Genomic DNA, 25,850 nt, shown 5'->3' on the forward strand with positions numbered 1-25,850 from the left:
AACCAAAAGCAAATAACAGCAAACTGTTTTATAGACTGGCAAACCCCTTTTTTGGGGGGAAATACACACGCCATTTGACACACATTTTCCCCTCCCCAACCCGCTAATGCTAATGCACAATTCTCGGGAGTTTATAAACCCGATAAAACCAAGCAGAACGAGAAAGATAGCTATGGAGACAGCGGCAAAAAGATGGCCATCTTTATGCTGGGCCAAAAACTGACAGAAATAAAGTGAAGTTGGTCATAAATTTGCTTTTACGCCAAGATGACTTCATAAAGCGACAAATACGCAAAGCATAATGCCGAGTGCAGCCAACCCAAAAGCGGGGATAAGGCGGTGGTGCTGGGGAATCGGTAGCTATATATAGTACACCCAAGTCTACTAGCAGGGATATAAAGGAGGAGCACTGAGGCGCCGCAATGCAGGCAGCAAAAATTGTTGTGTTTTGTGTCTGGCTTGGCATTGTTGCTGCGCCCTGCCATGTGCCCCTGTCGCCGGATCAAAGACGCTGGCAGAGGGAAATAAAATCCAGGGAAAGGGGGGGAAGAATTCAACGAAATTGGAGGGAGATCCCAGAGACATTGGGGGGAGGAGTGGATAGAATCCGAAGAACAAGAGAGACCCTGTGGTAGGGAGCAGGTGGCAGGGAGCAAACGCCTGTCGCCGTTCCCAGACATTGCTGATTTATATGCATGGCTCTCACACTTTAACATGAAATGAGATCACAGCAAGAAAAATGACAATTAAAACGGTGTAATATTAATTATTTAAGATTTTTCTAGTCTAAATAAAATAAAAGTTTAGATTTCTTGTAAATGCTCTTAACTCCAACAAAGGAGACCTAAATGTATTAATAAATTATACATCAATTCTACAGAAATTAAGAAAGATTTTAGATCAATTTAACTTAAGGACAAAAGTATACTTTAAAAAATTAATTAAAATATTTTTGGTCAATGTGATAAAAGGTTCTACAGGTAACCTTTGCTACCAATATACACAAAATTATTATACAAAAAGTATATTTTCCATTGAACTATGTAATAGAAAATATATTTCATGTAAAATAAGTTAAAATTATTATGCATATCTCAAATCATTTTAAATTCCACCTCTAAAAACAATACTTCCCCCCACTTAAATCCATATTTTTCCCCCAGTGCAATCTATAAGACCCAAAATCGTTTGGGAGGGGAATATGGGATCCCGGCAGATAAGAGAGATGCAGTCAGGGTGGAGGCTCTTGGATGGCTAAAGCTGAAAGCTGAGGTGCTGCCACGCGAATTTTTCCGATTTTGCATTGCATACTTTTTGGCTGAACGCGTCGCTGCTTGGAGAATGCGATTGGGAGCTAAAGGTATGGGGAAAATGGGACGGGGAGAAGCAGGGAATGTCTCGATTTTTTACTTTGAACACAAATATTGAACGTTTACATTACTCCCATCGAAGCCCTACCTCCCTCCTCCCCCTCAAGCATACCCCCTTCGAATGCTACGCATGAAAGCATTGCAAGTCAGCAACGCGAACGAAGAGAAATTGCCAAAAACGAGCAGAACAAAAACGAAAATGGCAAGCAGGAATGGCAGCAACAACAATAACAAGAACTGGAGTGAGGGAGTCAGGAAACAGATAGCAGTACACTTGCTGAAATTATGAATTATGGGAATTGAATTATGAATTTTTGGATTTATTTTAGACAGAAATATAAAGAAAACTAATGTATCGTTGCATACCTTTGGACACCGTTTAAAATGATCTAAAAACGCAGTTCTTTCAAACCTCTAGATATAACCCTTTTCTTCATCAGTTATATATAATATACTTATTTTTCCCACTGTAAGATTGGAGTGCGGAAAGCGAAAACGGAATTCTGAGTGAAGGAAATGCGCAGGAGGAAGCGGGATGGCAGCCGGGAAAAGGAGACAGTAAGACAGGGATGGGACAGTAAGGGAGATAGCAACAACAGAGCAGCTTACAAGCGCATTTCGATTATTGTTGATGTAATCATAATTTTTCATTTCCAAAGTAAACGATACCAGGCCACGCCCACGACCCTTGTTCCATTCCTTTTCCAACGCATAAAGAATCGACGAGAATTAAACGAACTTTTCATTTATTTACACGAAAAGCATGAGAAGCGCGTTTAAAACGCGCACCGCGTCGATGATTTAAGTAAACAAACAGCAGGCGTTCAGGAAGAAATCAAGCATCGATCTGTAAAGTATCCTGTACGGAGTAACAAAAATCCTGTATATAAAAATCCAAATAATAAAAAAAAGTGTGAAAAAATGTATTTAAGTAAGACTTTCTATAAAATATTTTTAAGTACCTTCAAAATAAAATTTTTTCACATATTTTGGGACTATCCAATAAAAAGTTTTAAACATGACATGTATAACCCCCATATCTCCCTATTATAGGGTATTAAAAAAAACAACAACAACAATCGACGGTGGCGGAAGTGGAAAACAAGGAGGAGCGGGATGACAAGGCCAGGCAGGCGGCTCTGGCAGAGATTTTCGGTTTGGATCCGACTGCGGTCGCTGGGGGGGATTGTGGTGAAAATGGGCTGGATGTCCGGGTGTGAAACAGGGAGGGGACTGCCGGCTGTCTTGCATCATTAATTACAATTTGAGCTGCACACGCAGAGCGGAGATCCGAGATTCAGGGGGTAAAGGAAGCAGAAGGATACGAGACAAGCTGCGAATAAAAAAAAAAAAACGGCGAGAAACGTTACATAACCCAATCCTGGGCAGTTTTTGCCCCAATAGCCGAAGCCTACCATTTCCACAGCTTCGCATATATACATATAAATCCTTAAATATCCGTGTGTATATGTTTATGTATATATATATGTAGCTCCGACAGTCTGTGGCTGCGCTGACATTTTAATTGCACTGCATGACTCCCGTAATTCGCTTAATTAATCAACATTTTTGCGCTTATCAATATCGGAAAGCGTTTTTAAAAGTCCACGGTTGAGAAATTGTTGAGAAATTGGTAGTGGCAAATATCTGAAGCAATTCAGTAATTAGTCCTTTAAGAAATGTATAGTTTTAAGTATTAGTTTTAGTAATAAGGAATTAAAAAGTGTGCAATTAGATTTATTGAATATTTACGTTTATTTCCTATGGAGTTAATATTATTTTATGAGTAATTTTTAAGAACTCACTGGTATTAAATCTTATATACGGATCACATGACGTAAACGTAATTTAAATAATACTTATTCAGAAAAAAGCCTGGTTTATTATTTATTTCTCGATCATTTTAATCAAAAATATATATTTAAACAAATTCCTGATAATCTTTTAGCAAAAGGTGCTGTGATCCTAGACGATTTGTGTGTGAATTGTGTGTGCGCTGCCTAACTAAATGCGTAAATTAGCATCGTTGCCGCATCAGCTGAGCCATAAAATCAGCACACAAAGGCATTTGCGGGCTCTATGTGGGTCACAAAGTTGGGAACGGGTGCGAACGTAGTTATGGCGGTTCTCAGGGGGTTAAGGCGAAGGTGAAGGTAAAGGTGAAGGCAGGTGAAGGCAGGTAGGTGACGCGGGTCGGTAATTTTGCAGTAATTGAAACCATCAAAGCATGAGAGCGAGAGCGTATGGGGGGGCAGGGCGAGAGCGAAAGGCAATTACAGACGCTACGATAATATTAATGCATGTGGAGGTGGTCACCATTGTTGGGGTCTCGGTCTTATCGCAAATGCGGCGAATATTATCTGCGATAATGAGAAAACTAATTGTGAGCTATGCAAATGTGGCAGCACCAGATGCACCTGTGTGTCATCCCTGTGTGTACGTGTCCAATTGTATGTGTGTTGGCTTACCAACACCGTTCAAGTGTGAAAGCAATTAGATTTGATAGTTTATCGGGTTTCATTTGAATAAACGGAAATTGCCGCCGCAATAAGGCACAAAGCCAAGTCCTTCCTATTGAAAACGTACTTCAAATTTAAGTTTTAACTTTGGAAATATTGCTTAAAGCCAATTTGAATTATTTTATCTTAAATACAAATTTAAGGAATAAATCTATATATCAAAGATCCTTTTCAAAATATATAAAAACTAGCTACAGAATACAAAAATGTATTAACATTTTTTTAAATTATCAAATTTTCCCTTAAGTTTCATCTGCTATGTATATATAACTGTAATTATTTTGAGTAAAATTAATATAGCACATAAATCCTTTATAAAGGACAATACAATCCACATCATCATAGTGGTTTTCGGACTATTTTGCTGTCCATTTGCCAAAGGATGTGCCCTGGCTACATTTAAGGGACATAAAGACGTGCAAAAATCATCAAATTTAATTAATTAGTTAATTTAGTCAAAAATGCTGCCCAAAGCACCCAAATTTCTTCAAAATAATTACCAATAAATCATTGATAATGTGACAAAAGTACCCCAATCTGCTGTCAGTTGATGTCAAATCCACGATGATTCGCGCACACCTGTTATGCACCTGTAATTCCCGCTCCATTTCGTTCCTGTTCCCATTGGAAGTCTGTGGATTCCCCGCGAATTAATTTTCATACTCAACACCTCTGCCAGCGCCTTGGGGCAGAGCAGCGGCCATAGAGAGACAGAGGGAGGGAGAGAGGCGACAACAAAAACAAGAACCAACAATTTGAATTTCAAATTGCAGAGAATTTTGGGGTGGGAGGAGGAGAAGAGACCAGAAGGAGGGGTTCATCCATCCTTAAGTTTCAAGAGGAGCCAAATCAGCTGACACGAAAACTCAAATGCAGTTGCCCATGCGAATGCAGTGGGGGTTACACTGAGAAAAGTTTCATAGAAGCTAGAACATAATTTAAAGAAAACAATTTACCAGATTCAAAAAATACAACTTAAAAGGCTGAAATCTCGCTGAATTTAAAAGCAATTTATTATATTAAAATATATGTAAATATTTTCACATTTTACAAGAAAACCCGCAAAAACACCACTAAAATTCAAGGTGTACTGGAAAGGAGATGAGTGGGTTGTGTGTGAAAGAGAGACATAGAAAAGTCAGAGCGAGAACGCGAATGTAGGAAAGATCGTCGTCGCCGGTGACAAGCCAATTAAGAGCTCAAGTTGCATCCTCCTCATCAGTGGCCGCCATTTTGGCAACACGGAAAACGTTCAGTTAGCTGTCGTTATACGCTGAGCTGGGAGGGGAAACCATGCCTCTAGACTTTCAGTGGAGTTTGCGTGGCTAATTGCAGCGGAAAATGTTTAAGCCTAAAGCAGGTCTAAACTTCTACCTAAAGCGTTAAATCCATTGAAAAGCTACGTTATGTTTTCATTGTAATTATTCCCCAAATCGAAATATATATATAGTGAAATTGAAAGTTTTAATATAAAAATATAAAAATAGCTTCACTTACCATTGACTGGTCTTTTGTTTCCGGGATTCATCATTTTTATCTTTCCATTATCACACACACACAAAAAATATATATATTTAACAAAAATGTATCTATTTTATATACACATTTACACTTTAATTGCATTATAGGCTTTGGGTACCCGAATCGGTAAAGTCAGTATTTATTTGCATTATTATTCCCAGTTTTCACACACGCGTTCTAATGTTTTTACTCGTTTACAGTTTTTATTCTCGCCTTACAGTTTGATGTTTACAGCAAGCCAACTATACAGTTTTAGAGCTTATTAGATTCATCGGCATAGTTTCGCGATCACTGCGCACATGCCCTGAGGTGTCTCAATTGCGGAGCCTGTGTTTGTTTTTATGGAAACCACCATTTTCATTATAGTTTTTGTTGTTTTTGGCGTTGTGTTTACTTTGCATATTTGCATTCGCCTTTTGTTTACAGTTATTTGCTCGCCTTACAGCAAGCCAAGTTTTAAAGTTGCAGCGTCATCGACACAGTTTTGCGATCACTGACTTTGGTTTTCTAAGCACATGTCCTGCAGGTGGCTCAATTGCGGAGTCCGCGATTCTTTCCTTCCTTTAATGTCTCGCGAGCTAGAATTAAGACGGAAACCATAAGTTTGATTAGCGAACTTTGGGTTTTTGTTGTTTTTAGTGTTTTGTGTTAGATAGCATGCAAATCTTAGTGCAATTGCGAAATTGCAGCCTGGGAAAGCGTTGAAAAGACCTTAATTGGCAGCGAGCTGCTGTGGTTTCGCTTCAGTTTTCTATTATCACTATTTGTGAGTTTGTACTTGCCTTTTACGTTTTACCTTAACCACTTTCTTCAACAGCAGCTGCAGGCGAGACACCGGTTAAATAGCCAAATCTAATTGCGACTCCGTGTTCTGCACCTTTTGACAGCTCATTACGTAACCTCAATCTCTTCTCACTCTCTCTCTCTCTCTCTCGCACGTTCACCCACACATACATATGTACATATGTGGGGGAGAGTTAGAAGACATGTGCGTATGTGTGGGTGCGTAATTTGCAGTTCAATTACCTCGCTAATATGAGATGTCGATATTGCTTCTGCTTCTCCCATTTCCTTCGCTTCTTCTTGTGTGCCTTCCTCCCCTTCTTCAGCCATCGCCCCCGAATTACCGCTCGTAACTCGAATTCGTTAATTATTTTGACAGTCGGCCATGTTGACAGCGGCAGAAGTCAACAGGATGAGAGAAATGAAGAGAGAGTGAAAATTAAACGAAGAGTAAATACTCTAACAGAAAATGGTAAGTAAATATAAATATAAAATTAATGACAAAATTACAATAAATAAAATAAAGTTCATAAATAAAAACAAAAAAAAAGGATATATGTACATAGACATATATAATTAATAAAATCCATTAATTTTTATTTATGAATTGCAAACCCATTCAGTTAGCCGAGTTGACCCTCGTCCATATGCAGGACATCAGAAGTAACGTCTTGAGAAGTCCTGTTGTGGCCACATGAAACTTGCATGAGTCCTGCCAGACCCTTGTCCCGCCCGCCTCCGCTAAGCTCACCGCTCATCCTGTTCGGTCATCTCGATATAACCGTAATTTGTATGGCAGCCATAGCCATTTTGGCCAGCCACTGATTATGCCACATCCGAAATGGACATGTCAAATTAACCGGGACATATAAACAAAGACAGTTACATGCGGTTACATCTTCAATCATGTACATCTTTAACTTCCTCTTAACCGAAACGGATGCTGCCTTAACAGAATCAAACGAAAATTTAAAACTTTACAAATAATTATGGAATTTAGAAATGATAATTTGTGAAAAATTTGGAACCCTTTTTGAATTTAATAAATAAATAATTTAAAAATTATATAAGAAATGTAATGTAATGTAGAATTTGTAAACATTAGAAATATATTAAAGAGTCCAAAAAACTTTAAATTTTCAATACAAGCATTACTTTTATTCAACATTCTTACATCCTATTTACACAGATCTCGCGGGAATGGGGGGCTCCAGCAGCACCTGCCAGATCAGCCAGCCAAGGATGAGTCCATAGCCCAGCCAACCGAGAAGCAGTCGCCGCTGATGCCGCCACTAGATAATGGAGGCTGGATCCTTGACCGTATTGATTACACCCTGCTGTTGCTTGTGCTCATTGTTATTATTATTGCTAACGAAATCCCGTCGCAGGGCATTCCAATTGGGATCGGGATGATCCTTGAGCAGACTCCAGTTGGGCGAAGGGACATCCGGCGACAGCCAATTAAAGTCGGCCACATCTGTGTAGTTATTCTGGGATTTGTTGAGACCCGACAGCAGATAGTCCGCCTCCAGCTCGGGATAATCGTAGTTATACTCCCCGATCTCGATGGCCTGGCAATCCTCAATGATGGCGCGACAGGTGACGTGCAGGTAAATTCGAATGGACTGTGAGGAATGCAATCTCAACTGCTGGCAGGCAATGGAGAGGGTGCACTGGTCCAGATTCTCGGCGAAGAAAGAGCGCGAAATGGGACCGCAGAGCAGGGTGCAGTGGGTGGCGTGCGAAACCTGAACGGATCCCGGATGCCCTTGCAGTTCCACCAAACAGTGATTCACATTTGAGATGGTGATGTCCTGGCCATTGACTTGGCTGGACTTGAGGACTATATGCTCGTTCTTCCTGTTCTCCAGGGTCCAGCTAAAGTTGGAACTCGGTTTCTCTGGGGTTTTGGTTATGTTAGAGTCCACTTTATCCTTGGTTACTTGCGGCTTTTGCTTGATGGCCACTGTCTTTTTGCCACTGAAACCGAACTTCTTCTTGGGCATCAGACGCTGACGGGCCTCGTCGTTGCTGGCGGTCAGCGTGTTCAGAATGTTCTGGCAGGACTTGATCTTAAAGTCCGAGAGGAACATGGTGGAGGCGGTGAGATAGCGCTGCAGCTCCTGGATTTGCATGGTTATTGCAGTAAATCTCTGGGTTAAGTCCGATGGGGCAGGAGGTGCATCGCCGCTGTTCAATTCGTTCAGTCTCTGCTCAATATCGAAGGCCTGCTGGGTAAAACTCTGGGCAAAGTAGTCCACGCCCTCGTTCTGCACGGTTTCCTTTGAGCGCTGCTCCAGCTTCACATCCAAATAGTTTTGCCTGTCCTTGTTGCGTTTGTTTAGTCGCTCCAGCACATGATCCTTGCGATTTTCCCCGTCCTCCTCCATTTTTCTGCGGGTTTAAGTTATCTGCACGAAAAGGAAAACTGGTTAAAAATCAATTTTTCAGGCGGAAAAACATCTTTCTTTCTGTGGGCGACAATGAATCACAGTTTTTGTTGACACCACAGTTGCGCAGCTGCAAGAAAATTCGTGGAAATCTTGGTCTTGCTTTCGGGAAAGCTATATCCGCTTATACCTTGAGCTTTAGCCTTCTTGAAAAACTCTTGTTTATGTTGAAAATATTAACCTTTTTGTGAAGTTTTTAATTTATTTACTCCAACTAAGAAAACAATTGTTAGAAACAGCTGTGAGTAGAGTGTGACCAGAGTTGCCGTTTATTATGGTAAAGTTCGGCTAACGTAACGGGTCACACCCGGTTAGACAAGACGTAAGCAAGGAACGTAAAAAAGCAACGTAAGTAAACCAAACGTAAGAGTTTCTTACGTTGTTGGTAAATTAAAATTTAATCTTTAACTTCTTAGGAAAGGGCTATAAAAATATTATATTTTTAAAAAATATCATATTAAAAAAAAATATTATATTTAAAAAAATATATTATATTTAAAAAAATATATTATATTTAAAAAAATATATATTTAAAAAAAATATTTATTAAAATATGAATCAGAAACCTTTATATTTTTATAGGAATTTAAAACTCCATTTAAACCCCCCAAAAAAATTAAATTAAAAACGAATATCTTATTTCCTGGTTTCTGTCAATTTTTTTTTATTTTTTTATTTTTATTTTTATTTTTTTTTGTTTTATTTTCGATCAAAACTACAGGCAAACAGTTTAAGAAGCGGTGTCATTTAGAGTTGACGGCGTGTGTGTTGTGTGTATTGCTTAATTGGCTTACAATTATCAAGTTGAACATATTTACAATTGAATTTCGTTAAATACATAAACGTAGTATGTATAGTTTATATATAATATATATAATTAGGTGTGTGCTTGATGTGTGAGTGTGTGTGTGCCCTAGTTTGCATGCAAAAATGTCCTAAAAAGCATTTGTACTTCTAACTTTCGTTACGTTTCCATTCATTTCAACACTTAAGTACTAGGAAAATTCTTAAATACAACTTGATTTCTTTGTATTCTTTGTTTTTATGTTTGGTATTCTGCTTAGGTTTTTGCTTAGCTTCCGCTTCTGTTACCGTTTCCGTTTCGTTTTAAGGCACATGACACATTCCTGAATATGATGTGCGTTTTATATAGTAGTTAAGTAAGTAAGTAAGTAGGTAGGTAAGTATTAGTTATAACACATTAAAACTATTGACTACACAATTCTTTTTAGATTTAGAAATTCACTCGCAAGTTGGGGAATTTGTGCTTCATTTTCTCAAGAAGAGAAGCCAAAATTTCAACAGATGCATATTGACCAGCAAATGACTAATTTAAAGATCAAAACAATGAATAAAAAAAGTAAATTTCTCGGAAATGTTATCGCGCATCATTTGTATGAATATATATAAATATAGATCGTTAGGATCTCCACTTTATATAGATCATGAGAGCTCGCCAATGGGAGCATTCTGCAGCCACAGATCGTGAATGAAGTTGTACAGGTTATCGCTGACGGCCACCTGGAATAAAATGTATATAATTTAAATTTAAAACGTTAAATATTTTATAAACTAAACAACTCACCTTGTAGGGCGTGGGATTGAGCGTGCGCTTGTGATCATTCCTCAGCGTTTTCAACGAGATTTGCACCTTTTCGCGAACCTGTTCCAGGGTCGGCAACTGCTGGCATATCTTGCCCGCTTTCCAGTACACCTTGTACAGCGACTCCACATGCGAGGGTATCACATAAGCGCGCTTTGACTCTTGGAAAGGATGACGGCAGAGCACCTTTTGACCCACTGCCGGCGGTGGCTCTGAGACCTTTTGCAGAAGATCGATGAGGGCATGACCATCGGCACTGTACAAACGATAGGCATTCTTGTTGCCCGGCATCGTAACCTTTTCCACATCCTGACTAAGCTTGATTCTGGGCTGGCCATTGATCTCTACCAGCTTGTAGACACAGCCCAGGGCAGGCTGACGCTGGCAGGTTACTTGAAAATGTTTTAAAATAATTATTTGCAACTAAAAACTAACCAAAACTAACTTACCCAAGTGCGTGCCAATGCCAAAGCAATCAATCTTGTGTCCCTGCTCATTGAGACTCAGTATGGTGTCCTCGTTGATATCATTCGAAGCCACAATGGTCAGCTTGTTGAACCAGGGCACCTTGAAGCGTTCCGCCACCTTCTCGAAGGTTTCCCTAGCCAAGCAGGATAGATATGCCAAATCTCCCGAATCAATTCGAATGCCCAAAGCATGATAACCCAAATCGTTGAGGGCCAAGGCCACGGCACTGAAATTGAGAAGACCGCTCCTAAAGAGAAGAAAGTAAAGTAGATATGATTAGTAATCACTTTGGTAATAAGCTTCATTAAGTGCTGCTTGGTTTTTTTTGTTTAATTCAATTCAACAAAGAATATATCTCTCATTTTGCTATACAATCATCTTTTTTTTATTGCCACTAAGTTTAAACTTTAAAGCGAGAATTACACAAAAACAAATGCTGTTTTAGGTGTGTGGAACAGTGGAGCTAAGTAAAAACGTGTTGAAAGAACCACTGGTGGTTGCAAGTGCCACTAGCAAAAACAATCTGACTGGTAATATCATCTCTCATTTCTCATTTTACTGAGAGCAGCACAAAATGTTAAAATTCTTTCGGTTTTTTTTTGTTTATTTTCAAGCCATGCAGTGTGCTCTCTCGGACGCTTTTCTATATAGTTTATAACTATATACAGTTTTATAAAACTAAGAAAAAAATTCAGGTTTCTTTTGAAATTTATTAGAAAAAAAATCATTTCAATATCTTTGGGTTGTTGGGGAAAAGAGGGAGAAAGATTGAACAAAACAAAACAGGGGAAAAAATGTTTAATAAAAGTTAACAGAGGATCTTTTTGTGGAGGGACAAAGACAATAATAGGGTTAGATTCCATGACAGCATTAGGGTGATTCCAGTGCATGTTTCCTTTGAGTTTCATATTTATTTTTTCAGTTTTATTGCCTAAAATCTAGTTTAGAACGTTTAAAATTATATTTATTTCATTTTACTTTAGGTTATTATTTTATTTTTTCCATTTTACTTAAGTTTATTATTTTTAATAATTTTATTCAGTCATTAAAGTTTTAAATTGTAATAGAAAATGCTTCTCTGATAATTAAAAACTGGCCAAAAACAATAATGATGCACCAAAAAAATCGAATAATAAGATGCGTAACTCCATACTATTTTATTTTATTAATCCAATTCTAAAAGTTTTAATAATTTTTAAGTAATAACTTTATTAAAATTGCACTCTGTTTGACTTAATAATTGTTATGTGTGAGTTATAGGTTTGGTTTGTCATTTATGCATGAACTTTGGTTTGCTGTTGTTGTTGTTGTTCAGTAATTGTTGCTTTCGAGTGGGGGAGTGGTGAGTATATATGCCATATGATATAGTGTTTTGCTGTTTATAATATCATAATGTTGTTGTTGGTTGATTGATTGTTCGAATTGTTTTGTAACTTGAAGACGTGTGTTTTACATACCTCTGCCAAAATAGTGCCGGAAGTCATTTGTTTACTATGTTAGGTTTCGTAAATTCTTGTTTGTTTTTTTCGATTCGATTTATGAGTTTCTGATTCTGATTCGGGTTTCGATTAATGTTTTTTTTTTTTATAACACATTCACATTTAGGAAGAGAAAATAAAAAGCATAGTAAACAAAATGTAGTTAGAAAAAGGTAAATGCTAAACATAAAAAATGTAAAATGAGAATTTTAGTAAAGATACACAGCAAAAAAAAAAAGTGTTAAAGCAAGTTTAGAAAGCGGGAGAGTAGGAAAAAGCAAAGGAAATAAGATACAAATAAATTGACTTCACCTGTTCGGGTTGTCTTAGTCTTTTTGCCAAAGGAATATTTCAATATTTCCCAATTATTGCGATGACTTTGAGTACCAATTTAGTTTTTTTAAATTATTTTCAAACACCAAAGCATAGGACATATACATATATCAGCTTAAATATACACATATATATGCCTGTATATGATGGGTTATAATTTTTGGAATTTAGTGGCTACAATTTTGGTTAATTATATATATTTTGTATTCGATGAAACAACATGCAGGGAAATCCATAAAAATATGTAGTTATAGCATTAGATGTATAAAAGTAATGTAAAGTCTGATTGAAAGCCCAGAAATTAGCGTAAGAAAATATGTGAATGTTAGTTTATAATGAATGAACAAATGAACAAAATCGTTTCAAATCAAAGAAATACATTTAATGGTTCCTATTTTTTGGAATACTTTGAATTCAATTTCTTTTCTGTATTCATTTATTCGGGTTTTTTTGTTTACGATTTATCAACGACATTTACCTGAATGACTTCTCGACATATTTTGGTAGGTATGCCGTCCCATTGGACGTTGTTGTTGTTGTGGCTGTTGTTGTTGTCTTTGCTGCTGCTGTTGTTGCTGTGTTGGCCTTAGTATCTTGTATCTTAGTATCTTTACTCTGAACAATAATACCATTCTGATGGCCATTGGTCTTGTGTCCATTTATTTTGCCATTACTCTGACCATTTTGATGGCCATTTGTCGATGGCTTTTGCTTTGGCGGACTGTTATCAGACTTGATATCATTGATAAGCTTGGGTTCTAAGCTGGCCTGTTCTGTTTCTCGGCTGTTGGATAATACTTTGGATTATTACTCAAACGAAAAAGAAACCAAAAACAAGAAAGTGATGATTTCTAGCATGAAAAAATCTTGGGAGAAATGTATGGGGGAATTATCTCACAGAAAAAGTTATTTAATTAATAGTTACTTCTGTTTGTTTGTTTTTTGCGGGAGTTTCTGGTGCACGTCTCGAGAGTCTCAAATACTTTTACAAAATATATCCAAAAAAAGAACGATGGGGAGGAGGAAAAAACAACACAACACAAGAACAAAAGGATCAACCGAAACCGTAAACTCTGATAACTAAAAACCGTTCCGAGAGAATCTGCCTAGAAGCGAAATACCTCTTAACATCGTACGTATCGACAAGAGCCATAAATCCGTCGGGGAAGGCAATGGCATAGGACACCATTGCCGCCAGTTCACCCTCACTCGACTCCTCCGTTGAGACGTCTAGAACATGGGATAGCATCTGACGATGCCGCACAGCGTGCTCTAATAGATCCTCCATGATGCCTGTTGAAGATTTTATAATAAAACTCGTTTCTTAATTGGTTTTTAATGTTATATTTTACTTACCCGTTTGCTTGTGCTTAATGAGACGTGTCTTAAGTTCGCCAATGCTGCTAAAACTAGTGATATAGGCATGGGCATGGGTGCCCTTTACGGGTATGTTGAAGAGCTTTCCGGCCAGGACATTGGAGGTGCCATCAAAACCACCTGAAAAGAAGAACAATTTAGAATTTATAAAGAGCTATTTTTCAAAGAATCCATCTTAGAATTCTCAAGTCTGAATTCGGAGGATGAGGAAGATAAAAAATATTTTAAAATAAATTTAAATTAAAATATCCTCTCTTTTCACTTACTAAAACCCCAATTATTAACTTGCAAAATCCGTAAAAATCACAGCTGTAAAACCTAATTAAATAAGTTCCCAAGTTTTAAATATCACCTTAATGGTCTTACATCACCATATTGCGCCATTAGTGACGGAAATTCCGACTCAAACATTTCAATTTTTTAGCCTTCCCCTTTCATTTCTCACAAAAAAAAAAAAAGAAAGGGAAGCCTTGACGGCGGAACCTTGACGCCAACTGGACGACGGCGTGAGTCACGCCGCGCACGCGAAGCCCTCCATCGATTCCGGCGGGGGAGTGATACTCCCATATAGAAGGATATATCCCAGGAACGCATTATAAACTTGGAGCAAGTTACGATGTGTGAGCGCCAATTGAAAGACTCTGCTGGAATATATGTGTACCTTTCCCTCGCTTGATTTCTGTTTGGGTGCCTGGCACCGAATTTACCTTTTCCCTATACATGGACACCCTCCAATATCCATCCAATATTTCCTATGTGGGCGGCGTTGCGTGTGCCACCCACTTTGCGAATTTTTACTGCCTTCGGGGCGCACATTTAGTTTAACACATAAACAAGAGTTCTTGAATTTCTGCGGGGGCGAACGAGGAGAAGCCTCGATGGAGGAGAAACGGAAGCCTTGGTGAAGGCGCAGAATTACTCATAGTTTTCGGTAGGGGCCTTGAGAAGAGGAGGAGCCGATGGAGAAATCGGAAATCACAGAGGCAGGCAGGCAGGCTGAGCTTCTGACAGTGACACGTGCTTTGCATGCATGCACATCATAAAAAAGTCAGGCACAAAACAATATGAAAAGCACCTTCTATACTTCCTTTTTCTCTTCTTTTTTTTTTTGTTGTATCCTCGAACGATCAAGCTGTGAGACGATAAGGTGGCTATTAGGGTTTTTGGATACCCTGTAATTATTTCTTTTATGTGGGGGATTTGGGAAACTTTACCAAAATATATTTTTTAAAATGATAAATATAAATCTAAATCAATTATATCGATATTTTACCATAATAGGCGATTTTAATCGATATTTAAAATTTTGATATATCGAAGTTTACAATATTTTGGATATAATATTGATATTTCCTATCGATATACCGATTTAGTTTGTAAAATATTTAAATCTAAACTTTTAGTCACACTTTAAGAAGATTTCAAACCATTATAAATTTTTAAAAAATATTTTTATAATCATTATGAAAATCTTTTAATCTTTACCCACTAAACTTCTATAAAACCAGGTTTCTATCAAAATTGCTAAAATCATAAACCCTTTATTTTCACCCCTAAAAAGTTACTTTTTGACTGTGGAAACTTTACCAGAGCTTTCTGCCCACCTGCTGCCCTACTCCCCTATTATTTTTAATTGATAATGAGCTGTCTGCATGCAATTTGGCAATGCCGAAAAAAATGTTTATATCGCACACGTTTGACCTTACTTGTCACGGCTCTATATAGAACCCATACCCATGAAGTGTGGGTCGTGTGAAAGTTCACGTTTTTTTTTTATTACCTGTATAGGAATATTTCGATGCGGATAGACCGCCATCCGGTCCCTGGGCCCGACGCAATCCAAATTCCAATAGTTTGACATGTTTGCCAGCTACCATGCGATATCGGGCTGCATTCGTGGCCATTAAACTGGTGCAGGGTAGAGGGGGAGAAGGGGGAACTATTAGGCAATTTCCAGATAACAGAAGAGGAGGTAAGCTTACCTGGCATAATTCACCAAGGTGAGAAGAGTCGTTTCTAGCAGCTGGACTATGATCAAAGGTCCCTCGATCTTAATGATGGGAACGCTGAAAAGAGTTATCATAAATTAATTAGACTGTGCAAAAGATAAACAAAAAACACTTTATGCGAAAGCTTAAACTTATCAACAATGTAGACTAAGCTATTCTTAACTCTTTTAATGCTTAAACAATTAAGTTGTTTCTAGAGATAGCATTCATTATTATCTCTGCTTGGGTTTTATCACATCAACAGCCTTAAAATAACTCAGACAGACTGCTTACATTTTACAATTATGAAAAATAAATATAATAAACATAAAGTAATTGGGAGTTTAAATATATAGGTGGGTTTTTACTGCTTTGTGTGTTGCTAAAAATAAAATTTTAACCATAAATCTACGACTTTTCAGGGAGAAAAAGTCCAAAAATATCGTTTTTTGCATTAATATATCGATTTGAAACATTTATATGTCGATAAATATCGCACAGTAGTGATTTTAAAAATTAAAAAAAAAATTAATAAATAAATATAAACTAAAACGTTTCAAAACAATTAACTATTAAATAAAAAACCTCTATAGACAATAACCCACCGTGGAAATGCTACCGTGCCCTCATCAATGGCAAACAAGGTGACATCCCGCGCCGTCAGATTGCCAAGGTACTCAAAAAATTCGTTTTCAATGCCCTCGGGCAGTGTTTGCTTTAGGTATTCGATATCTGAAACAAGCCCAATCACACCGATTAGCTAATGGAAATACAAAATATATAGTAAATTTATAGAAACTTACCGCTTTGGGAATAATGGAAGCTATCCAGGAATTTGAGGCACTCCTCGAGGCCAGCGAAAATTGTGAATTCGCCGTGGAATGGATTATTACGAAAGAACAGATCGAATACCGCCGTGTCATCGGTCTTATCGGATTTCCAATAAGCATAGGCCATAGTTATCTGATACAAATCTGTAATGAAAAATATCCATAGATATAGTAATATATTTAATAATACCAAATATTATTATTAGATGTCAGTACAGGCAAGATTGTGTAACACAAATGTACTGTGAGAACCAAGGGTAATTAGAATTTAAAACGTTGAATTGTGGTATGCAAAGATTTTAAGTTTTTGTGTATTAAATTAAAAGAATTTAGATTAGTTAGGACTTGTTTTAGTGAAAATATATACTGAATACTTAGAGATCTATGAGAACTGAGCTTTTTGTGGCGCTAATTGTTTGAATCTTGGTATGTAAGGTTCCAAAGCAAATGTATTTATTATACAAAAAAATTAACTTTATTTAATAAAATATAGAAAGTTTAGAGTTATTGCCTAAACATAAATTTACTTAAGATTACACTAGAATTCCCAACTAGTTCTAGTAGAAAAATGGTGGTAATTGACGCATTTTATAAAAGCCTGCTGATTTTTTTGGTACATATTTGATTTTCAAAAAAAAATTTTATATTTTTGATATATTTTTTTAAATATACAAGAAGTTCTATCTTTATATCAATGGTCCCCTAATCTTATCCTTAATACTAGGATTATATTTATTTAAATTAAAAATTATGTAATATTTTCTAAGGCTCCCCTGTACAAAGTAGCTAAAACTTCATTGGCCCAGAATCGTGACAGATAAGATAACCTGGAAAGTCCGCTGCTGATGGGGGCAATTAACGCTACTAAACCGAAAGTGGCAGACAATCAACACATACACCACACAAAACAAAAAAAAAATAATAAATAAAACAACACAAAACCTGCAAATAAAATGCTAATTCTTATCTAAGTGCAAAGACCTAAAGATCGGGTATTTTATTTATTTGCGCTCGTGTCTGCAGTGACTAAAAATATTTGAATATATATAGAGAGAGGTATACAAGCCAAAATAGCATTGCATAGCGCGCCAAATTGTCTCTGTGAAAATGTCAGCCGGCTTTAGATGGCTTTTGGAAAACAAAATTAAAGTTTACTTATTTTGGCGGTACTCTAAAAAATAGCTCTATGAAAATCTAAAAACTTTTTAAGGGATTTTATAGCATTATGGGTATTAAGAATATATTTAAAAAGTATTTTAATAAGCTTTTTAAACACAGGTAAAAAATATATTTAATTTAACAAAAATAAACTCTTCCCCTAATAAGATATATTTTCATTCTTTTATTATATTTTTGGAAAGCAAATAAATATTTTTATACAATAAACTTACATCTGACTTTTTGATTAAAAAAATTAATAATTTCAAAACAAATTACTTTAATATTTATAAAACTAGTATCTTTTAAATTTAATAAAATTTCATTCCTGGAAAAATACTCGCCCAGTCCGATGTATTCCGATAATTCCAATATAAAATCATTCCAAGAATGTATAAATAAACATTCCTATATTATTTCGCAGTGCATCTACTCACCAGTTAGCAGTGGCTGGACCACTCCATTCTGATTCATCCGTCCGCGATCCATAAACTGGCCGCCCGCACTGCAGCTCAATTCACGGTCGTTCATTCTGTGGCCTATCTTGGTTAGTTATCGCTACTATATGCCGGGCTATACTTTTCCGATGGTTTCGTATTTGACCTTTCAGTTCGTACGTTCACACACGCGACGGGCAATAATATAAATGTGCCAAATAAACAAATTAATTAATTGTTTTGGCTTATGGGGCTTGGCGTTTTTACTCGGACGAAAGCCGTTGAACTTTTGCTTTTTGTTTTATATCTGTAAATGGGTAGAAAATTGTTTTGCAATTGTCGCTGGAGGAGAGGGTTTGTTGGATGGTTTTTTATTATTTTTTTGAGCTCAAATGACGTAAGAATCGCGTTGCTATTGGGCGAGCTCGTGTTGAAATAGTTTAGCATTAGAATGCAATGGAGACAATTGTGAGTATTTAAATCGATTAGACTGTGTAATACCCTGGTAATTGATGTCTTTTGTTTGTTTTATATCTCAACTGAGTTAGCTTTTGTTTATACTCTTTTTTGGGGAGAGGTAAGCTGATCTAGCTTTTGTTTATGTTTTTTAGGGTACGTCTAAGCAAACTTTTTTTGTAAAATTCTTGGCTTATATCATATTTCATGTTAACTATTTACAGTTATTTACAGTACAGTTTTTAATTTAAAATTTTTTAATATTTAAATAACTTTATAAAATAATTTTCGGAATGAAATTAAAGGTTTTTCTTATTAAAACAGTTTTATTTATTAAATTTAGATTTTTTTTCTTTAGTAAAATACAAAATAAAAAGTTTACTTTTTTTTATTAACTCTGGAAAAACCCAAAAATATTTCCTATATTTAAAAGAAAACTTTTAAAGTTTAATTTATTTTTAGAATTTGTTATAAAAACTTTAAGGCTGAAAGGTCAGTTCATAAATTTATTACCAAGTCACCAAAAGATACGAATTTTGCCAAGATAATGCACGCAAAATAATGCCTGATCAGCATTACTATTTAAAATATTCTAATGAAAACCCCTATTTAGACCAACTTGTGCTTGATTTTCTTTTAGTTTTTTATTTATTTCACAATAACGAAAACAACGAAAATAAAACGCAAAATAAACACAAAAACTCTTGAGTTGCTTGTGAAACACTGCTAATTAGCATAAGGGCAATAAACACACTAGTTTATGTTGGGGCTCCTCCGCTCTCTGTTATCAAAATAGGCAAAAAAAAACACGATGAAGGCACCGGCTGCTGCTTTGTCGATTGATAACGCGATTAGTGTTCGTTGTTTTATTCAAATGATCACTTTTTTTTGCTCTGCCAACTTTTCCGCTCAGCTTTTGAAGTTGAAATGAATTCGAAATTCGCCAAAGCTACCGCGCTAACCGAAGAGAGCGAACACGCGAGAAATAAAGATAAAGATTGCGAGAGACAGCCGGAGAGCGCAAAGATGCAGTTTTTGTTGATTTTTGTTGTTGTGTTGCTATTGGCACCCGATTATTTGTTGTTTTTAGTAACATGCTGCGTGTGCACCAACACATGCGCAGCTGTTCGACTGGGTGGCAGCTCTGGCCGACGGACTCGACCCTGGCCAAGGTCAAATTCGCACTCCTGAGAGGGTTGGGTGGGCTTTCACACGCATCTTCCGGGCTTTTCTGTGGGCGGAGTGGGCTGAAGGCGAGTGGGCGAAAATTTGGTGGGGCGTGTCGCTGCTTGGCATGATGGCAGAAGCGCGGAAAACGCGAAAAGCCCGGCTTGCGAAGGTCTGGTAGCACTGCGGGGAGGGGGAGTGGCGGGCGGAATGATAACATAGGGGCGGCGGCGGGAGAATTCTGTATGCACTTTCACTTTTTTTGGGCACACTTTAATTCATGATTCTTAATTGGACTTGTGAAATTCTTAAATGGCTTGGTATTTTCCAATTTAGAACCGACATTCAATAGATCTTACTTTTATTTAAAGCATTGCCTATTTTTTATTACACTATTTTGCCATACGAGTTTATTGTTAACCGTTTTGTACACTAGAAAAGTAAAATTACTTTTTATTCATTGAGCGCACGCACGCTCTTCTTTTTATCGGCTATACAGCTGATAAGGCGGTGCTGCCAACTCGGGCAACTCTGTGTGGGCAGTGCTGGGAAACGGTGGGGGCTAATTGGCGCCCAGAAAACTTTATAAACTTTCATAATTTTCATATTTCAATTTTCAATTTCAATTAAAAAACAATTTATTTTTAAAGCTACTGAGGCTTACCTTTTGTCTTATCTTCTAACATTTAAAACATTAAGCTCTATTCCACGCTTGGCGAGTTGTCCACTTCCGGTGGCCAGTCCAGATCAATGCCCACCACATCCAGGGCTTGTATATCAATGGCCTGGCCAATGATTGAGGCAAAGGAGGGCGTCGTCCTGCCAAATTCCCCGTGAACCAGCTCCTTGATGTACGTGCCCGCCTGCGTGACAATGTCGATGACGAGTGCCTGGGGATTCCCACGTTGTACCTTCGCTTTAACACTATAAATCGTTCGGGGACGCGTGTGCAGAGGACGACGATGAAGCACTCTGATGGGGGTCTTTTGTTGTATATCAAAGCTCTCGGGGATTTGTAGTTTCTGTAGGATCTCCACTGTAACTGGTTCTTTGAGTGCGCACAGAGCACGATAGAATTTCTTCTTTTGCTCCTCGCCCGTCTTAATGTGGGTGAGTTCCTCCCGGGGCACCACTTGTAGATTGAGTATGGACACCTTGCCGGACCCATCCACAGCTTGCTCCATTTTATAGGCCTGCTCTGTGGTCAGGGAACTCCGAATGGCATTTGGTATTTCCAAAACAAAGGGTCTTCCTTTGCCCAGACACCGAACATCCACATCTTCCCTGCCGCTGGACATGAAGTTGATTTTCTCCAGTTTCTCCGCAAAGTGTGGTCCCACATTCCGGATGATGATCTCCTCGATGCTGTCCTCCATTAGCCTCTGACCATTTAAGATCCACGGCGTGTGCGATAGTTCCCGGCTGAGCTTTCGATACCTGCCGGCCACACAGACCAAAGGACCCTGCAAATCGATGGATACAAGCTTAAGGGGCTCTTCGACGCCGGCACATGGTATCTGGTAATATTTCTCAAAGATTTCCGCCTTAACTTTCGCCGGCTGATACTGCTTCTCGAGCAGGCCCCGCGAGATTTCGATGCGCTTCTGATGGGCAGCCTTGGCGGGAAAGGCCTCCCGGTTAAGACCCACCAGCTTTTCCACCTCGCCGGCCTCGAGGCTGTGCGTCACATCTATGTTGATCATCAGGCCATTGGCATCGTATTCCTTGGCCAGCTTTTCGCATATGATGGGGTGCAGGATCAGTTTAACGGCCTCCTTGATGGGCACATCCGGCGGATTGGTGCCGTCCACGGAGGCTCCAAATCTTTTTTGCAAAGCAAACCACATGGCCAACTGGCGCAGCTGCAAGACCATTGGCAAACTTATGGCCAGCACGATTTTTTGGCAATCGTATTTGGCAAAGTCCGAGGTGAGAATCCCCTGGAGTAGCTCCCGCTGAAATTCCTCCGAAAATAGTCCCAAACACGTGGAACAAGTGCTCAAGCGGGCTTTCTTAGTCGGTTGTTCTTCGGGGAATACGATATCGCCCACGTTTTCCTCATTTTCATTCACTTTTATATCCAACTGAGCGTTTTAAAAGGGGAAAGTTAACTTTTATTAGACTCAATTTGGTTAAAGTTCACATATTACTCACCCGGCGCAGAGTTTCCTTGATATCCTTGTATTCCGATCCTCTAGCCTTCAAGTAGCGCAGCTGGCAGACCTCGCACACGCCACAGGACCTTAAATAATCAACTAAATCCTGGTTTTTCATGGCTTTCTTGTGAACAAACGAAATATTTTCGTAAACAAAACGTGGATAGCGGTTCGCGCGTTTACCAACACTGCAACCATCAGCTGTCACCTGTCAACCGGCGTTGATCAACACAGGTCTTGGAGGCGCAGATAAAAAACACAAAATAATTGTTTTCATTGCAAATTTTCAGCAATTTAAGGTTTGTTAATTTATAAATCCCTCAACAACGGGATTGGGAGTATATTTTAGGGTTGTTAAACACAAAAGAGCAATGCTTGCAGCCATGGTTAACCGCTTGTGGCCGTTGTTTATGGTTACGTCACAGAGAGCAGACTGGGATAACTTGCACTGAATTTGCAGAATTTTAGTAATTAAGTGATTATATCTTGTTTTAGGCATCATGTCGCTGACTCCCTTTCTGCGCCTGCCCCTAACGGATCTGACCGGCTGCCTGATCAACCATCAAACTTACGACAAATGCGGCAAGTTCGAGATGAAGATGATGGAGTGCTTTGAGGCCTATGGCCTGGAGCGCGGAAAGCGCGAGTGTGCCGACCTTATTTCCGATTTCCAGGAGTGCGTTGGCATGCAGAAGCAGTTAATGCGTTTCCACGTAGGTTTTTCCACAGCTTTATATCGATTTCAAGCTGCATTTATTTATAAAAACACCTTTTCAGGCCATGCGAAATGAGCGCTATAAGCAGTGGCTCAAGGGAGAGCGCAAGGGCTCGGAATTCTTTGCAGAGCCCCCTCGCGTGGATGCCTATTAGAAGGGGAGCCTGTTTTCTCGAGTAATTGCATATTGTATAGCCGCAAATTGTGTAAAAATAAAGAAAATTAGAAAACCCAAGAATCCATTTAATCAGCTGTTTTGGTGCAGATTGGCAGGCCTCCTTCGATCAAGAGTCTGGCAGCACTACCCGTTTTGAATAGGTTGGCAGTTCTCGTGTTGTGTTTGTTGTGAGACTGCGGAAAAAAATTAATTATTTTAATATTTCTGCCAAATAAAGCAACAAAATGGGCACCAAACGACCCAATACAAGCGTGGTACTCGCCCAGGAGTCAAAGCGCAGTAAAAGCGACCTGGTGGCCTACACAAATCGGGACAAAGCGCTCCTGGAGTCGGTAAGCGTGGTGGCAAGAAGAAGCATGTTGAGAGTTTCCCCCAAGAAAATTGTTTATTTGTACTTTTATTGTTAATTTTAGGGCGTAAGGCGTACATCTAACCTGCAGGCGCCCATAATGCAGCTAGAGGGACATGAGGGCGAGATCTTTACCACAGAATTCCATCCCGAAGGCGAGTTACTGCTCTCCTCCGGCTTTGATAGGCAAATTTGTGAGTGAAATTTAAGCCAAAAATTGTTTTTAGTTAATATTAATTATAAATTTATTCCAGATATCTGGCAGGTTTACGATGACTGCGAGAACGTTATGGCCATGTCGGGACACAGTGGCGCCGTAATGGAGGCTCACTTTACGCCCGATGGCTCGCACATCTTTACCTGCTCCACGGACAAGACCCTGGCCATTTGGGACATTGTCACCGGGCAGCGTCAGAGGCGTTTCAAGGGTCACAGCAACTTTGTGAACAGCGTCCAGGGCTCGCGACGTGGCCAGCAGCTGCTCTGCTCGGCAAGCGATGATCGCACCATTAAGATTTGGGATGCCCGAAAGAAACATGCTGCCCACACACTCGAATCACCGTACCAAGTGACATCCGTGTGCTTTGGCGATACCGGAGAGCAGGTCATAAGCGGTGGCATCGATAACGAAGTCAAGATTTGGGATATACGAAAGCAGGCTGTGCTGCATCATCTCCGTGGGCACTCGGACACCATCACCGGCATGTCGCTATCGCCCGAAGGCGACTTTGTGCTTACCAATGCCATGGACAATACGCTGCGAGTGTGGGATGTCCGACCGTATGCCCCAGGCGAAAGGTGCGTCAAGGTCTTTCAGGGCCATCAGCATAACTTTGAGAAGAATCTGTTGCGCTGCGCTTGGTCGCCGGGCAGCGACAAGATATCCTCGGGCTCTGCCGACCGGCATGTCTACATCTGGGATGTGAATACGCGGAGAATACTGTACAAGCTGCCCGGTCATAATGGCAGCGTCAATGATGTGGACTTTAGTCCAAAGGAACCGCTCATACTCTCCGGCTCCAGCGATAAGACCTTGTATCTGGGCGAGATTGACGATTGACGACTGGCAGATGAGCCCGAGATGCGTGCTCTCTTGGACACGCCTTTGGAGAGCAAGTAGAGTTCAGTTTAAGGATTAAATATAACAAAATAAACTATTTTAGCGATTAATTTTGGTTGCTAAATACTAAAAATTGTGTTATTGAACTACAAAACGTGGCAACTTTCCTTTTAATTTATTTCCCAGAAGAAAGAGCTTGCTGATAACAACAATCGAAGGCTAGTAATTGCAAGACCCATGACTCACAGCGTGAAATAAATAATAAACATTAAATTGGAAATTTTTTGAGAGGCGTTATTATCACAAATAAGTTTTATTTTGGATTGATCAATGAGTTTTTAAATAAGTTACAATTCGTTGCTGCTGCTAGGGCTGCTGCCTGCGGTGGTGAATGATGCTTTGTTTTATGTTTTTTATTTCCTTTTCAGACGGGCAAAGCACTTGTCGAGGCCGAAACACTCGTCTTGAAGAGCTGACCAAAGAACTTGAGACCCGTTGCCCCGCCGGGCACCATGCCCAGGATCATAAAGAGCAGAGCTATTATCTGGGCCACTGCAAATAGGACCGTGAAGGCCGTGCTCTTGGCCACCAAAGCGCAGTACAGCGTCAGCAGCAAACAGAAGCTGTAGGAGAGCGAGGTCAATAGACGCTGCTTGGAGAACATCTGTCGGAGAAAGGCGCCAAAGCCGGAGAGGAAGCAGAAGCTGAGGATGAAGAACAAGCTGCCCAGGGTGTACAGCAGGGCGAACTTTCTTGCTTTCAGGATCAGAACGGGAATGTAGAATGTGGAAAGGGTCATGCACAGCCCGCCCATGCCCAGGCAGGCCACAAAGCCCACGATTCGCTGCAGGCGAGACTGTAAGTAGCGGGGATTTTTTAGTTATTTTCCATTTTAAGCAATAGATTGTATATTCGTTAGTTACCAATTTGGGGCAACAGGAATCCTGGGTGTCCTTCAGCCAGCTATTTTGAACCTCCGGTTCTGCGCCCTTGGAAAAGAATCCCAAACTGGGCACTTTCAGTTGTGGCAGCTTGACATTAAAGCTCTTCTTCTGGTCGCTCTGCAGCAGCAGGTATTCGTCTAAGTCAGACTTTAAACTACTCATCTTTTCACTGAATTTCACTGAATTAATGCAAATATTATTTATGATCCCAAAAGCAAAACAAAACAACAGTGTTACCAGAACGGCCAAGTTGGAAGGCACTAAAAATGGCCACATAAGAGGAAGCATTTAAAATTGCAAAACTCTTTAAGAATATATTTAAGGTTTTACATGAAAATCTTTCAAAATGTAAGTCAGATATGATTTAGATTTTAATTGCTTTTTTTCTACAATATAAGATAAACACAAACATAATTTAAATAAGAGACAATAGCCAAATGTTGTTAGGAACATGTTGAGCAACACCCAAATACAGACACATGTTGTTAGCAACATATTGAGCTACCACCA

At 38.9% G+C, this 25,850-nt stretch overlaps 7 protein-coding genes across 15 annotated transcripts in view; 2 read left to right on the plus strand and 5 right to left on the minus strand.

The window, feature by feature from the left end:
* Positions 1-6,578, minus strand: part of Or24a (Odorant receptor 24a) — a 40,280-nt gene extending 33,702 nt beyond the window's left edge. For 3 of the 5 annotated variants that reach the window (XM_070289204.1, XM_017182865.2, XM_070289205.1), the window contains exons 1-2: positions 6,122-6,171; positions 5,387-5,988 (exon numbers count right to left, since the gene is read on the minus strand). In XM_070289204.1, the coding sequence (XP_070145305.1) occupies positions 5,387-5,389 (3 nt within the window). In that variant the 5' untranslated portion in view covers positions 5,390-5,988; positions 6,122-6,171. Of the gene's footprint in view, positions 1-5,386; positions 5,989-6,121; positions 6,172-6,192; positions 6,327-6,436 lie in introns of those variants that run through there. The other 2 variants (XM_070289203.1, XM_070289202.1) reach the window with 2 other exon arrangements.
* A 745-nt stretch (positions 6,579-7,323) lies between these two features.
* Positions 7,324-8,943, minus strand: Tbcc (Tubulin-binding cofactor C). Of its 2 annotated transcripts, none has more exons than XM_017182879.2 (2): positions 8,825-8,943; positions 7,324-8,604 (listed from the first exon to the last, which is right to left on the minus strand). In XM_017182879.2, exon 2 carries the CDS (start codon positions 8,581-8,583, stop codon positions 7,486-7,488), a length of 1,098 nt encoding a protein of 365 aa, XP_017038368.1. In that variant the 5' UTR covers positions 8,584-8,604; positions 8,825-8,943; the 3' UTR covers positions 7,324-7,485. The 2 variants fall into 2 exon arrangements, with proteins under 2 accessions (XP_017038368.1, XP_017038369.1); XM_017182880.2 differs by having other exon boundaries at positions 8,774-8,915.
* Positions 8,944-9,291: 348 nt separating this feature from the next.
* Positions 9,292-20,443, minus strand: Naprt (nicotinate phosphoribosyltransferase). Of its 4 annotated transcripts, none has more exons than XM_017182972.3 (12): positions 20,298-20,443; positions 18,316-18,622; positions 16,694-16,864; positions 16,496-16,622; positions 15,885-15,968; positions 15,683-15,810; positions 13,882-14,022; positions 13,647-13,818; positions 13,004-13,309; positions 10,696-10,961; positions 10,229-10,638; positions 9,292-10,164 (listed from the first exon to the last, which is right to left on the minus strand). In XM_017182972.3, exons 2-12 carry the CDS (start codon positions 18,407-18,409, stop codon positions 10,087-10,089), a joined length of 1,977 nt encoding a protein of 658 aa, XP_017038461.1. In that variant the 5' UTR covers positions 18,410-18,622; positions 20,298-20,443; the 3' UTR covers positions 9,292-10,086. The 4 variants fall into 4 exon arrangements, with proteins under 4 accessions (XP_017038461.1, XP_017038462.1, XP_070144769.1 ...); XM_017182973.3 differs by having other exon boundaries at positions 20,389-20,441; XM_070288668.1 differs by lacking the exon at positions 20,298-20,443 and adding an exon at positions 19,526-19,703.
* Positions 20,444-20,568: 125 nt separating this feature from the next.
* On the minus strand, positions 20,569-22,226 carry Pus10 (Pseudouridine synthase 10). The gene is made up of 2 exons (XM_017182976.3): positions 22,093-22,226; positions 20,569-22,022 (listed from the first exon to the last, which is right to left on the minus strand). Exons 1-2 carry the CDS (start codon positions 22,210-22,212, stop codon positions 20,640-20,642), a joined length of 1,503 nt encoding a protein of 500 aa, XP_017038465.1. The 5' UTR covers positions 22,213-22,226; the 3' UTR covers positions 20,569-20,639.
* Positions 22,227-22,240: 14 nt separating this feature from the next.
* ND-15 (NADH dehydrogenase (ubiquinone) 15 kDa subunit) lies at positions 22,241-23,047 on the plus strand. The gene is made up of 3 exons (XM_017182977.3): positions 22,241-22,393; positions 22,590-22,807; positions 22,872-23,047. Exons 2-3 carry the CDS (start codon positions 22,595-22,597, stop codon positions 22,962-22,964), a joined length of 306 nt encoding a protein of 101 aa, XP_017038466.1. The 5' UTR covers positions 22,241-22,393; positions 22,590-22,594; the 3' UTR covers positions 22,965-23,047.
* A 74-nt stretch (positions 23,048-23,121) lies between these two features.
* Positions 23,122-24,676, plus strand: LOC108086164 (U5 small nuclear ribonucleoprotein 40 kDa protein). Its single transcript, XM_017183026.3, has 3 exons — positions 23,122-23,319; positions 23,401-23,530; positions 23,591-24,676. The coding sequence occupies exons 1-3, from the start codon at positions 23,212-23,214 to the stop codon at positions 24,394-24,396; spliced, it is 1,044 nt and encodes a 347-aa protein (XP_017038515.1). The 5' UTR covers positions 23,122-23,211; the 3' UTR covers positions 24,397-24,676.
* LOC108086165 (vesicle transport protein SFT2C) lies at positions 24,672-25,572 on the minus strand. The gene is made up of 2 exons (XM_017183027.3): positions 25,320-25,572; positions 24,672-25,252 (listed from the first exon to the last, which is right to left on the minus strand). The coding sequence occupies exons 1-2, from the start codon at positions 25,500-25,502 to the stop codon at positions 24,821-24,823; spliced, it is 615 nt and encodes a 204-aa protein (XP_017038516.1). The 5' UTR covers positions 25,503-25,572; the 3' UTR covers positions 24,672-24,820.
* Between the last annotated feature and the right edge of the window lie 278 nt (positions 25,573-25,850).

Source organism: Drosophila kikkawai, chromosome 2L (assembly GCF_030179895.1).
Source record: "Drosophila kikkawai strain 14028-0561.14 chromosome 2L, DkikHiC1v2, whole genome shotgun sequence".
Classification (NCBI taxonomy): domain Eukaryota; kingdom Metazoa; phylum Arthropoda; class Insecta; order Diptera; family Drosophilidae; genus Drosophila; species Drosophila kikkawai.

Coding starts and splice junctions, on each gene's coding strand:
- Pus10 (XM_017182976.3), bottom strand. CDS start 22,212: ATGAAAAACCAGGATTTAGTTGATTATTTAAGGTCCTGTGGCGTGTGC. Junction 22,023..22,092: donor TCAAGGAAACTCTGCGCCGG/GTGAGTAATATG, acceptor TAAAACGCTCAG/TTGGATATAAAAGTGAATGA.
- LOC108086165 (XM_017183027.3), bottom strand. CDS start 25,502: ATGAGTAGTTTAAAGTCTGACTTAGACGAATACCTGCTGCTGCAGAGC. Junction 25,253..25,319: donor ATTCCTGTTGCCCCAAATTG/GTAACTAACGAA, acceptor CGCTACTTACAG/TCTCGCCTGCAGCGAATCGT.
- Naprt (XM_017182972.3), bottom strand. CDS start 18,409: ATGAACGACCGTGAATTGAGCTGCAGTGCGGGCGGCCAGTTTATGGAT. Junction 10,962..13,003: donor TATGTCGAGAAGTCATTCAG/GTAAATGTCGTT, acceptor TCTTCTCTTTAG/GAGCGGTCTTCTCAATTTCA. Junction 10,165..10,228: donor TCAATCCCACGCCCTACAAG/GTGAGTTGTTTA, acceptor ATTTTATTCCAG/GTGGCCGTCAGCGATAACCT.
- ND-15 (XM_017182977.3), top strand. CDS start 22,595: ATGTCGCTGACTCCCTTTCTGCGCCTGCCCCTAACGGATCTGACCGGC. Junction 22,808..22,871: donor AGCAGTTAATGCGTTTCCAC/GTAGGTTTTTCC, acceptor ACACCTTTTCAG/GCCATGCGAAATGAGCGCTA.
- LOC108086164 (XM_017183026.3), top strand. CDS start 23,212: ATGGGCACCAAACGACCCAATACAAGCGTGGTACTCGCCCAGGAGTCA. Junction 23,320..23,400: donor ACAAAGCGCTCCTGGAGTCG/GTAAGCGTGGTG, acceptor TGTTAATTTTAG/GGCGTAAGGCGTACATCTAA. Junction 23,531..23,590: donor CGGCTTTGATAGGCAAATTT/GTGAGTGAAATT, acceptor AATTTATTCCAG/ATATCTGGCAGGTTTACGAT.
- Tbcc (XM_017182879.2), bottom strand. CDS start 8,583: ATGGAGGAGGACGGGGAAAATCGCAAGGATCATGTGCTGGAGCGACTA.